The sequence below is a fragment of the Emys orbicularis genome, chromosome 12 (genome assembly GCF_028017835.1).
Source record: "Emys orbicularis isolate rEmyOrb1 chromosome 12, rEmyOrb1.hap1, whole genome shotgun sequence".
Lineage (NCBI taxonomy): Eukaryota > Metazoa > Chordata > Testudines > Emydidae > Emys > Emys orbicularis.
The window spans coordinates 35165247-35178371 of NC_088694.1; the positions used below are offsets into that span (position 1 = coordinate 35165247).

Here is a 13125-nt window from a genome sequence, read left to right on the forward strand (position 1 = left end):
TCAGGAGCAAAAGAGTGGAAGGATATTAACTCCTGCTAATATTTTAAAGCTATCTAAACCCTTTGGCAACTTTATAAATCTCAGCATCTTACCATGAGCTCTCAAAGATCACTGCGGTATCTGAACATTTCTAAAATGAGGACTTCAAGACTGTTTAAGGGATTTAGATACCCCCTTTCCATTAAAACTAATGGGAATTTGGCCTCTAAATCCCTTAGGTTGTTTTGAAAATCTCAACCTAGCATCTGATCCCCAAATCCTTGACTTTCCAGAATATGAATTGATAACAGGGAGCTCAAAGATATGAAAGTCTCAATCATGGTCTTGAATTTTTAATAATGGGCTCTTCAATCTAGCAGAGAAAAGGTCTAACATGATCCAATGGCTAGAAGTTAGAGAAATTCAGACTGGAAAGAAGGTGTACATTTTTGACAGTGAGAGGAATTAACTATTGAAACTATTGATCAAGTGTTGCGGTAGATTCTTCATTGCTGACAATTTTTAAATGCGTATTGGATGTTTTTCTAAAAGATTATTCAATCCAAAACTATTTTTTGGTAAGTTTCAGGACATTTTTTAGTTGTTTATTTTTTTCCCCGTTTTTTAAATTTAGCTAAATTTTCAAACGAAATACCATTTCAAAACAAAACAAGCTGAAATGTTTCATTTCAAAGTAGCTGAAATAAACAATTTAGACTTTTTCACAATGTTTTTCTCAGATGAAAGAATTCACCAAATTTGACCTGAATTCACAAATAATTTCAATGCTCTGAAAATGAAATTATCATTGAATTTACTATTCACTAATAAGTTTTTGCCTGGCTTTACTGCTCCCTAATTACTATTAATTTTGATGGAACTGAGGCTCTGTCTCCACTGGAGCTGGAAGTGTAATTCCCAGCTGGAGGAGACACACCCACGTGAGTTCTGATGGAGACCATAGGTACGAACCCAGCGGGGTTAGCCCCTCCCTCTGCTCTTGCCGCTGCAGCTACACCAATATTCATACTGTGCTAATGCGGCTATGTCTCCTTGAGCTGTTAATCTGACCTTCCTTCTCCAGGATAGATGTGTCCTAAGGCTCTTACCTTGCTTAGGTGCTTTTGAAAAGCCCTTTATGTGCCGATCTGCATCTTTAGGTGCCTAAATATTGTTGGAAATCTGCGCCTAATTCCTGTAAATTCTCTGTTGTTTGCAAGGCCGTAGCAACAAAGAACGTGGCCCCCTCCGAACATATGTCCGGGCGGGGCCCCTTACAATGCAGAAACTGGAATGCGGTATTTATTTTGCCACTTTTAGGGGCCCCCTTCCTTGCGGGGCCCCCTCCAGTCGGAGGGTACGGAGGGCACTCGCTATGCCTCTGGTTGTTTGTCCATACAGTGCACACTAGAATGAGGGAACAATGACATAGATGATGATGCTCTCAACAAAAAGGGTCTTTCTAATTCCTAGCCTGAACTAATTAGTCAGGGACGAATTGCTGGGAACATCAACAAAACGTGCGTCTTTCTGCTCTAATCAATTCTTACCTTTCCAGTATGATGAGACCAAGTTATCTGAACACAAGGATACCTCCACAAATGGGACAAATCCTTACCCCATCTATGCTGCAATAGAAGCAAACCAATTGGATAAAGCAGGTGAAAACAGCCCAGATAAGAAAAAAAAATGTGGGTTTTTTTTTGCATAAACCTGTCAACTCTCTCTCTCTCTCTCAATTTAAATTAAAAAAATTATCAATGACTTTATCAAAATGGTTATTGATGTTCTTCATTTTCCAAATAAACCAGGTTTGTCAAAAAATGAAAAATTACCATAATTGTTTCAGTAGTGACTTTGAAAACGTTTTCGATACAAATGTCTATCAAGTAAGTTTGTGATAAATTGCTCAATGAATTTTAAAAAGGATCAATTTTGAAAATGAAAAGAACTTGGAAAACTTCAGAAAATGACTCATTTTTCCTTTATACCTTTGGGTATGAGTTAGTAATAGGTGGCTGGAGGGTGGGTGGAGAGGGGCTGTGGTGGCCACAAAGGAACTTCTGGGATATCCAAGGACAGCAGATGCTGGCTTAGGAAGGAAATACCAGATGGAGGAGGTCACCTCAGAAAATGGCATGAAAATGACAATAGGTGAAGGAACAGACTGAAAAATTAGGTGGCATTCGTTGGTGGAGCAAACAAATGGAGGGGATGGGAATTGAGAAATTATTGCCATCAGCCAAGAAGGGAAGAACAAGAATCTGGCTATCTATATTTCACAGGGACCTGGTTTGAATTCACCCCCCCATGAATCTGGCTTTCCCGGCCTGGGGGCATTTGTGTGCACCGAAGACTTTGGAAGCAAATTCAAGGATGGGGATTTGAAAGAAAAGAGGGAAGAGAAAAATATCTGCTACCTGCAAGGTAAGCATTGAAGTCCCTTCTTCTTAGCCGATCAATAGGATCAATAGATATGTAACCCTTTTGCCAGGTGGAGTCGGCAGCAGCAAAGTCTGGGTTCAATACCCAGGGGTCCCTCTTAACAATATAACACAGAAACCAGTTCAAGCCCCACCCAACAATCTGGGAAAATTACACACCACCCCTGGGTGCCCCTAAGAGTCAATGCTTCCCCTCCCGCCGGCACTGAGCCTGTGTATAGCAGAGAAAACTTTTAGTAAAAGGGGAAAGGAGCCCGGCATTAATTTGGGAAAACAAAACCACTGTGATTCAAACACATCTGACCATGAGCAAAACTCCCGCTCCAGAGTATGTTGGGCAGTGTCCAGGTCCTCCATTTCTCACCTTGCCATGTGAAAGTCCAATAAACAGATGTCCCTTTAATACACCACTGCCCTCTCCCTCCACCGTACCCCACTCACAGCTGCTTTCCTTTGTCAATGGAGACCCAGAGTTCAGAGGTGTGTTCATGAGAGCTCACCTCACAGCCGGGGAGGGTCCAGGGTGGGGAATGTGGAGCAATGACTCAGCTGCTGCTGTTGCTAGAACTGACTCATAGTTGCTGCCGTTTACTCTGTGTCGCTGCTGTCGTTCGTTATGCCACAGTTCACTGCACCGTGCCATCGTCTGCTCTGTCACTGATGGCCCTGCGCCCTCACCTTCTGCTGCCCCCTGCCTCCCCACTGTGACCTCTGCAAGTCAGTCTCTTGGGGTTCCACCCAGTTCTCAGTGATTTCAGCAGCTAGTGGGGGAACCTCCCTGCTAGTGCAGACTGGGCAGTCTCTTCCACCCAACACTGTCCAGCAGCCGGTCTAAGGCTGAGCACTTAGACCTGATTATCAGTGATTTAGCTCTAGTGTCAAGTATCAGGGGATAGCCGTGTTAGTCTGTATCTACAAAAACAACAAGGAGTCTGGTGGCACCTTAAAGACTAACAGATTTATTTGGGCATAAGCTTTCGTGGGTAAAAACCTCACTTCTTCGGATGCATAGAGTGAAAGTTACAGATGCAGGCATTATATACTGACACATGGAGAGCAGGGAGTTACTTCGCAAGTGGAGAACCAGTGTTGACAGGGCCAATTCAATCAGGGTGGATGTAGTCCACTCCCAATAATAGATGAGGAGGTGTCAATTCCAGGAGAGGAAAAGCTGCTTCTGTAATGAGCCAGCCACTCCCAGTCCCTATTCAAGCCCAGATTAATGGTGTTAAATTTGCAAATGAATTTTAGTTCCGCTGTTTCTCTTTGAAGTCTGTTTCTGAAGTTTTTTTGTTCAATGATAGTGACTTTTAAATCTGTAATAGAATGACCAGGGAGATTGAAGTGTTCACCTACTGGCTTATGTATGTTACCATTCCTGATGTCCGATTTGGGTCCATTTATTCTTTTGCAGAGGGACTGTCCGGTTTGGCCAATGTACATGGCAGAGGGGCATTGCTGGCACATGATGGCATATATAACATTAGTGGATGTGCAGGTGAATGAGCCCTTGATGGTGTGGCTGATGTGGTTGGGTCCTCTGATGGTGTCGCCAGAGTAAATATGGGGACAGAGTAGGCAACGAGGTTTGCTACAGGGATTGGTTCCTGGGTTGGTGTTTCTGTGGTGTGGTGTGTAGTTGCTGGTGAGTATTTGCTTCAGGTTGGGGGGTTGTCTGTAAGCGAGGACTGGCCTCCCTCCCAAGGTCTGTGAGAGTGAAGGATCACTTTCCAGGATAGGTTGTAGATCGTGGATAATGCGCTGGAGTGGTTTTAGCTGGGGGGCTGTATGTGATGGCCAGTGGTGTTCTGTTATTGTCCTTGTTGGGCCTGTCCTGTAGTAGGTGATTTCTGGGTACCCGTCTTGCTCTGTCAATCTGTTTCCTCACTTCCCCAGGTGGGTATTGTAGTTTTACGAATGCTTGATAAAGATCTTGTAGGTGTTTGTCTCTGTCTGAGGGGTTGGAGCAAATTCGGTTGTATCTTAGGGCTTGGCTGTAACTTTCACTCTATGCATCCGAAGAAGTGAGGTTTTTACCCACGAAAGCTTATGCCCAAATAAATCTGTTAGTCTTTAAGGTGCCACCAGACTCCTTGTTGTTTTAGCTCTAGTGATCACTTACCAAAACAAAAGGCTCTCAACTGAGCCTAATCAGCTCTACATTTAAACAGGGGATAGGGGCAGCTCAAATGGTGCCTAGGACTCTTAGACAGAGCACGCACCTCTAGGCAGAAACACCTGTCCCCCTCCCCCACTCTCTTCCCACTGGGATCTGGCATCGGAACCCCCTGCTTAGCGAGTGCAGTTCAGTTCATTTGGGCTTGACCCCCTCAATAAGGACAGGCTAAGCACAGTTCTGCTGCCCTTTACTCATATAATAATGATAACAACATTTCATAACCCCTGCATTCAATACTGAAGTGATTTGTAACCCAATACCAGACAAAATTGGTCACCTGGGCAGGATACCTTGGCAGATTAGGTGTGTTCATGTAAATACAGTCTGGTCCTGGAGCCTTTTCCCCCCAGCTTATAACTAGCTGTCAGGGGAGAGCTCATTCAGACCTTGCCGATAGATAGATAGATAGATAGATAGATAGATAGATAGATAGATAGATAGATATTGTAGGTCCACCCTGTTATTCTAATGCAACATATTATAGACCTGCTTGGAATGTTTCCATCCACACAACCCTGTAGGTCTCATCCCAGTCTCAGAGCTCTCTTCCCAGCTGCTTGTATCTACCCAGTTTTCTCCCCCCCCCCACGATCTTCCTTCTTTACCCTCACGCCTATTTCCATCTCACTCATGACATTCGCTCACATGTAACCCCCTTTGCTCACCCCTAGCCACCATCTCATCCTTTCTTCAACCCAATTAGCTCTTCCTGAAACATGGTTAGCTTTTCTATAGATAGTGCATCCTATCCACAGATCTAAACACGCTTTTCAAAAATTTGGTGAGCATCAACATACCCATTTTACAGAGAAGGAGACTGAGTCATCGAGAGGGGAAATGGCTTTTCTAAGGTCATAAAGGTTGGGAATGGGAAGTAAAGGAATAGAAGTCAGATCTCCTCTGTTTAAACTACTGCCCTGTCACTATAGCTAGGATTTTCTAAGAAGCCTAGGGAAACTAGTAAGCCCAACTTGCATTGAATTCCAGTGGGATTTGGACACCTAACTCCCACAGTCTCCTTTGAAAATCCCAGCGAGGAATATTCACCTTCCAATTAGTTAATATCCAGTGTTTGCATGTCTTGGACTTTTATATTTATTTATTTGGATTGGAAATTTCCAAAGGGTCTAAAAGGGTTAGACAATTGTGTGTGTGTGTGTGGGGGGGGGGGAATGGGAGATTTTCAAAGGGACAAAGGATAGTTATTTAACCAACTCCCAGTCTTCGGAGTTGTGATTTGCTGAAACGACATAAGTGCTTTAGGAGCATAAGGATAATTTGAAGTCAATGGGTGATGTGTGCTCCTAAGTCAGTTAGGTACTTTTGAAAATCCCATCCCTTATTCACATTGAAAATTCCAGCTTCATTCATTCCTTCATTCATTCATTCATACAAATGTGTACTATACCAATCAAACACAGCCCATCCTAGGCTCTGGGTACCTTTGACAGTACTTCAAAATGCATCTCCTAATGTAAGACAAATCCAGCAATTAATTATCCTTATAAAACAAACAAACAAACAAACAAACAAACTCTAAGGGTAGTTAAGCTCTGGAACAGGTTTCCAAGGGAGTTTGTGGAGCGCCCGTCACTGGAGGTTTTAAATAAGTTGGACAAACATCTGTTAGGGATGGTCTAGATCAGGGGTAAGCAACCTATGGCACGTATGCTGAAGTCAGCACGCAAGCTGATTTTCAGTAGCACTCAAACTGCCCGGGTCCTGGCTACCGGTCCAGGGGGCTCTGCATTTTCATTTAATTTTAAATGAAGCTTCTTAAACATTTTAAAAACCTTATTTACTTTACATACAACAATAGTTTAGTTATATATTATAGACTTATAGAAAGAGGCCTTCTAAAAATGTTAAAATGTATTACTGGCATGTGAAACCTTAAATTAGAGTGAATAAATGAAGACTCGGCACACCACTTCTGAAAGGTTGCCGACCCCGGTCTAGATTTACTTGATTATGCCTCAGGCTATGGCTACACTGGTGCTTTACAGCGCTGCAACTTTCTTGCTCAGGGATGTGAAAAAATACCCCCCTGAGCGCAGCAAGTTACAGCGCTGTAAAGCGCCAGTGTAAACAGTGCCCCAGCGCTGGGAGCCGTGCTCCCAGCACTGTAAGCTAATCCCCTTGGGGAGGTGGAGTACCTGCAGTGCTGGGAGAGCTCTCTCTCAGCGCTGGCGTCACGACCACACTCGCACTTCAAAGCGCTGCCGTGGGAGCGCTCCCGCGGCAGCGCTTTGGAGTTTCGAGTGTAGCCATGCCCTCAGTGAGGGACAATGGACTAGATGACAGCTCAAGGTTCCTTCCAGCCCTACATTTCTATGATCCTGAAATAACAGTAAGCCCAGCAGGATTTTAAACATAAGAAATAAATTTAACTCATCCACTAGCAAGACCACCACTGCCTCCTGAGGCTGCCCTGTCTCACCTAGCTCTCAACTCACTACTGGGCAGGGATGTTCCAAATGTTGTCAAATGCTCTGGGCAGGGACTGTCTTTCTGTCCTGTATCTGTCCAGCACCTAGCACAATGGGGTCCTGCTTCATGGCTGGGTCACCTAGGCACTGTGATACTGCAAATACCAATACACATTATTAGGAGTGGTCGAAATTTGATATTACCATTCCACAGGAAATTTGGAAATTAGTTTGTATTCCGAATCAGGACTAAAACACATAATTTCAACCTTTCCCACAAAATTATTTCTATTTCAGGTCAATTTAAATGTTCCATTCTATAAAATCGAAATGTTGCCTTCCAATTTCTACTCTTTAAACATTGTCTGTTATAGTTTCATTTACACTGTATTATAAAAGCCAATCAATTTGGAAATGAAAGGTCATTTCAAAATGAAAAATTGAAACATTCTGTTCCGATAAGGTCAACCTGCTTCATTTCACATTTATTTTTAAAATGAAATTTTGTCAAAAGCAACAAGTTCCCTTAGAAGGTTTAAATTGTGAGAAAAGAGTATTTTCTGATGCAAAGAATATTACATTGGACATTTTTCAGTTATGGATCAGTGTGTGAATCAAGCTGCAAAATCACATAACCCATGGGAAACTGGCCTGCCAGTGTCCCCTTGACTTTTCTGCTAATGTCCAGGCAACTCTTTACATAGTATTAAAGGGAAAGACCTTGATGCTCTGTTAGCTGCACTGTGGTAAATAAAGTCTTTTCTTTCTTTCTTTCTTTCTTTCTTTCTTTCTTTCTTTCTTTCTTTCTTTCTTTCTTTCTTTCTTTCTTTCTTTCTCTCTTTCTCTCTTTCTTTCTTTCAGGATTATGGGGGAGTGCCCTTGGAAGCATGGAGGAAATCATACAATATTTAATAGGTACTGACATTTCTGTGTGTTGAAGGTAGGGTCGGGTCATCAGTGGAGTCGGAACAGGTCCCCAGTGGAGGAGCTACTACACCATTCTGTAGCAATTATTCCAATGCCCTACTGTTATTCACAGTGATACTGTCATGTGTCAAACAGTCACTGCATTAGCAGTAGCCTAAAGCAGTCCATGAGTGTCTGCCAGTTGTGGATGGGTTGGATTTTCAAGGATGCCAAAGGGAGACCGAGCATCCAACTCTCATTTTTGCCTTTCATAATCTCCAGCATTCCAGATAATTTCCAGATTATTATATCTAGGGCTGAGATTTTCTTAACTGATGAGGGGATTAGGATCCTAATTTCCATTAATGTTAATAAGAGTTGGGCATCATCTAATCTCATGCTTCAGAGCTTCAGCCAGTCACTGGCAGCAATCAGGAAGGAATTCCTTCCTTGATACATAATTGTAATCTCCTTTATTAATTATAATTAACCATATTATTAATTATCAGGGGGTAGCCGTGTTAGTCTGTATCTACAAAAACAACAAGGAGTCTGGTGGCACCTTAAAGACTAACAGATTTATTTGGGCATAAGCTTTCGTGGGTAAAAACCTCACGTGACATCCGAAGAAGTGAGGTTTTTACCCACGAAAGCTTGTGCCCAAATAAATCTGTTAGTCTTTAAGGTGCCACCAGACTCCTTGTTGTTTTCATATTATTAATATAATTTATTATTTACCTTCCTCTGAAGCATGAGAAATCAGCCACCGCTAAAGGTGGGACACCAGCTGGGGTAGGCAAATGTTCTGAGGTGGTACCAAGAATCCTCTTTCTTGATGCCTGTTTTGTGAGTCATGTTCAGGGTCCACTCAATCACCAGATTTGGGGTCAGAATTTTCCCCACGGACACATTGGCAGGAACCTTGGGAATTTTTTCACCTTTCTCAGTAGCATGGGGTGCGAGTCAGCAGCTGAGATTATATAGGCATGTCTCACCTAGTCATTCCCTGCCATTCTTGGGACCTCTGCTACTGGTGCACCTCAGTCTCTCAAATGTAACGGCCTTCTGGTCTCAAACTCTGTGAGTCCATGAAAGTATGAAATTCAGTTCCTTTAGGCAGCTTTGAAACTTTCTGTTTAGATGAAATCCTGGTTTAGAACTTCATTCTGATTTTGCAAAGATTTGGGACAAATTCTGGCCTCATTTACACTTGCATAAATCAGGAGCAAATGATTAGCAAGGGGTGGAATTACCCCAACTTGATACCAGTGTAGGTGACATCGCACCCATTGTATAGGAGTGTCAAATCCAAAACTAGATGATTGGTTACTGATAATTTTAAAGGGAACAACATGCTCAAGGACTGGCCTCATGATTTGAGGTGGTGTTTTGAAAACAATAGTGATCAGGTAATTGTCTAGATTATAAAACCTAGATAATGATAAGATCAAAGGTTTGATTCTGGTTTCAGACTAGTTTTACACTGGTGTAAACCCAGTGTGACAAATTGTTCTTCCCTTAGACTACCATGAATCAGCAGTAATGCCAGTGAGTTCAGTGGAGTTACTTCTGACTAAACAGAGTTCTACCAGAAAATGCTGTTGTCATAATCGAAAAGTTTGTGGGAATGTGTTGATTCTCACATCATTTTTGATGGAAAATTTTCAAAATGCTTCAAAAATCGAAGTGGAGTATTTTGTTTTGACTTTATCACTTTGTTTCAACTTTATCTTTTCATTTGGTTTCAACTAGGGCTGTCAGTTAATCGCAGTTAACTCACATGATTAACTCAAAAAATAATCGTGATTTAAAAAAATTAATCACAATTAATCGCACTTATAAATTTATTAAATATTTTGGATGCTTTTCTACATTTTCAATATTGATTTCAATTATAACACAGAATACAACGTGCACAGTGCTCACTTTATATTATTATTTTTATTACAAATATATGCACCTTATACAAATACTGAAGTGCAATCTCTTTATCATGAACGTGTAACTTACAAATGCAGATTTTTTTTGGTTACATAACTGCACTCAAAAACAAAACAGTGTAAAACTTTACAGCCTACAAGTCCACTCAGTCCTATGTCTTGTTCAGCCAATTGCGAAGACAAGCAAGTTTGTTTACATTGATGGGAGATACTGCTGCCTGCTTCTTATTTATAATGTCACCTGAAAGTGAGAACAGGCATTCGCATGGCACTTTTGTAGCCATTGTTGCAAGATGTTTACATGCCAGATATGCTAAACATTCGTATGCCCCTTCATGCTTCGGCCACCATTCCAGAGGACGTGCTTCCATGCTGATGATGCTCATTAAAAAAAGAATGCATCAATTAAATTTGTAACTGTACTCTTTGAGGGGAGAATTGTATGTCTCCTACTCTGTTTTACCCACATTCTGCCATATATTTCATGTTATAGCAGTCTCAGATGATGACACAGCACATGTTCGTTTTAATAACAATTTCACTGCAGATTTGACAAAACGCAAAGACGGTACCAATGTGATTTCTAAAAATAGCTACAGCAGTCGACCCAAGGTTTAAGAATCTGATATGCCATCCAAAATCTTAGAGGGATGAGGTGTGGAGCTTGCTTTTAGAAGTCTTAAAGGAGCAACACTCCAATGCGGAAAGTACAGAACCCGAACCACCAAAAAAGAAAATCAACCTTCTGCTGGTGGCATTTGACTCAGATGATGAAAATGAACATGCGTCAGTCTGCACTGCTTAGGATCGTTATCAAGCAGAACCCATCATCAGCATGGAAGTATGTTCTATGGAATGGTGATTGAAACGTTAAGGGACATATGAATCTTTAACGCATCTGGAACGTACATACCTTGCAAAGCCAGCTACAACAGTACCACGCGAACGCCTGTTCTCACTTTCAGGTGACATTGTAAACAAGAAGCAGGCAGTGTTATCTCCTGCAAATTAAAAACAACCCTGTTTGTCTGAGTGATTGGCTGACCAAGAAGTAGGACTGAGTGGACATGTAGGCTCAAAATTTTTACATTGTTTTATTTTTGAATGATATTTTAGAGTTTTGACTTTTTGAACCAAGTTGAGATTAAAACAAATTTCAGAATGTCCAAATTTCCCACAGGGTAGAAATTCTGTTCTCTTACCCACTCTCCTTCTGAGTTACACCAATGCAAATCAGGTCAAAATCAGATCCCTGATGCCTAGATCTAAGAGAACCTCAAACCTTAAAGAAAAAAAATGACTCATCTTTAAATCTTTTAACCCATATGTAATTTCCTAAATGATATGATTAGTGTTTTTAACTGTGAGAAATGACTCATAATGCATGTGTTTTGTTTTCTGTAGCTGAGACTTCCTGAGAGGGGAACAGCAGAATGCAGAATTTGGAGCAGGTGGGTCATTGTATTTCTGCAACCATTGGCCTGTTTTTCTTAAAAGTCACCCTGGGTTTATCCTGACATGACTCCACTGACATGAAGAGAGCTAGTTCTGATCAGCACCACTGTGAGAGGCTATGTCTGCACTACAGCTCCCCTCGTGTAGACAGAAGTTTTTCTGCCAGTATATAATTACTAGTTCCCCCAACAACATTAGCTACATCCACAGAAGCACTCTTCCATCTTCATAGCTGCGTCTACACCGAGGTGGGGTTTTTTTTGGGGGGGGGGGAGAGTTGGCATAGCTATGTGTGTTTTTTTCACTCCCGTGACCAACACAGGTATGCCTTATAAGCATAGATCGAGCCAGAGGGGAATCATGTCATTTGCATTCATGACATATGTGATTTTCATGTGTCTCATTCCCACTTTGAAATGAATGTTAACACTCATAGTCTCTGCTTGACAAACGCTTGCCCAGAAATCACCCTGAAAGCTCATATGTGACCTTCTCTACATGGGAAATTTTACCAGTTACCCAGCTATAGGTATATCAGAATAACCCTCACGTGGACACTCTTGTTCTGGTGTAAGCGCGGCTTTCTCACATTAGCTTAAACACTTCCAGTGAGATATACGCAGGGCCGGCTCTAACTTTTTTGCTGCCCCAAGCAGCAAAAAAAAGCGCCACCCCCCGAACTCCCCCGCTGAGCGCCGCGCCAGCCCCCCCCAGCGCCGTGCCGCCGGAGCCCGCCCCCCCGCCGAGCGCCGCCGGAAACCCCCCCCCCAGCACCGCACCGCCGGAGCCCGCCCCCCAGCGCCACGCCCCGTGCCGCTCCAAGCGCCGCTGGAACCCCCCCCCCCAGTGCCGCGCCCCGCTCCGCCCCCCTGCCGACCACCGCCGGAAACCCCCCCCCAGCGCCGCGCCCACGCCGCCCCCCCCGCTGAGCGCCGCGCCACCGGAGCCCGTCCCCCCGCCGAGCGCTGCGCCGCCGGAGCGACCCCCCCCCCGCGGAATGCCGCGCCGCACTCCCCCCGCCACCCCTTACCAGGTGCCGCCCCAAGCATGTGCTTGGTTGCCTGGTGCCTGGAGCCGGCCCTGGATATACGCTAAACCAAAAAAGGCAGAAATGACTAGAGAGTCATAGATTCCAAGGCCAGAAGGGACCACTGAGACCATCTAGTCTGACCTCCTGTATAGCACAGGCCGCAGAACTGCCCTGAAATAATTCCTAGAGCAGATCTTTTTAGAAAAAAAACATCCAATCTTGATTTAAAAATTGCCAGTGATGGAGAATCCACCACGATCCTTGGTAAGTTTTTTCCAATGGTTAATTACTCTCAGTGTTAAAAAATGTATGCCTTATTTTCAGTGTGAATTTGTCTTGCTTCTACGTCCAGCCATTGGATCTTGTTATATCATTATAAGTATCTATAAGTACCTACATGGGGAGCAAATCCCAGATGAGTCCAGAAGTTCTCTTATGGCCTGTGCCCCTTCTGGCCTGAGTAGCTATGAATTTTAATGAAAGAGACAAGACAGCTGAGGTAATATTAACCCAACTTCTGTTGGTGGCAGGGACAAGCTTTTGAGCGTCACAGAGCTCTTCTTCAGATACTACCTCACCCACCTTGTCTCTCTCATATTCTGGGGCCAGCATGGATATAACAGCACTGCAAACAACAATGAATTTTAATTTAAGTTAGGTGTTTTTTGTAAATCACACTACCCACCTATTTTCACATTTAGGCACATAAATACCTTAAAAAACCTGGCCAAGTAAACAATTCCCATTGGTGACTTTGACATTC

At 43.0% G+C, this 13125-nt stretch overlaps 1 protein-coding gene across 1 annotated transcript in view; it reads right to left on the minus strand.

Annotated features, from left to right (window-relative positions):
- LOC135886051 (cytosolic phospholipase A2 gamma-like) overlaps nt 1-13125 on the minus strand; it is a 979292-nt gene that overhangs the window by 719086 nt on the left and 247081 nt on the right. The window contains 1 exon segment of the mRNA XM_065413941.1: nt 1495-1505. Coding sequence (XP_065270013.1) covers nt 1495-1505 — 11 coding nt within the window.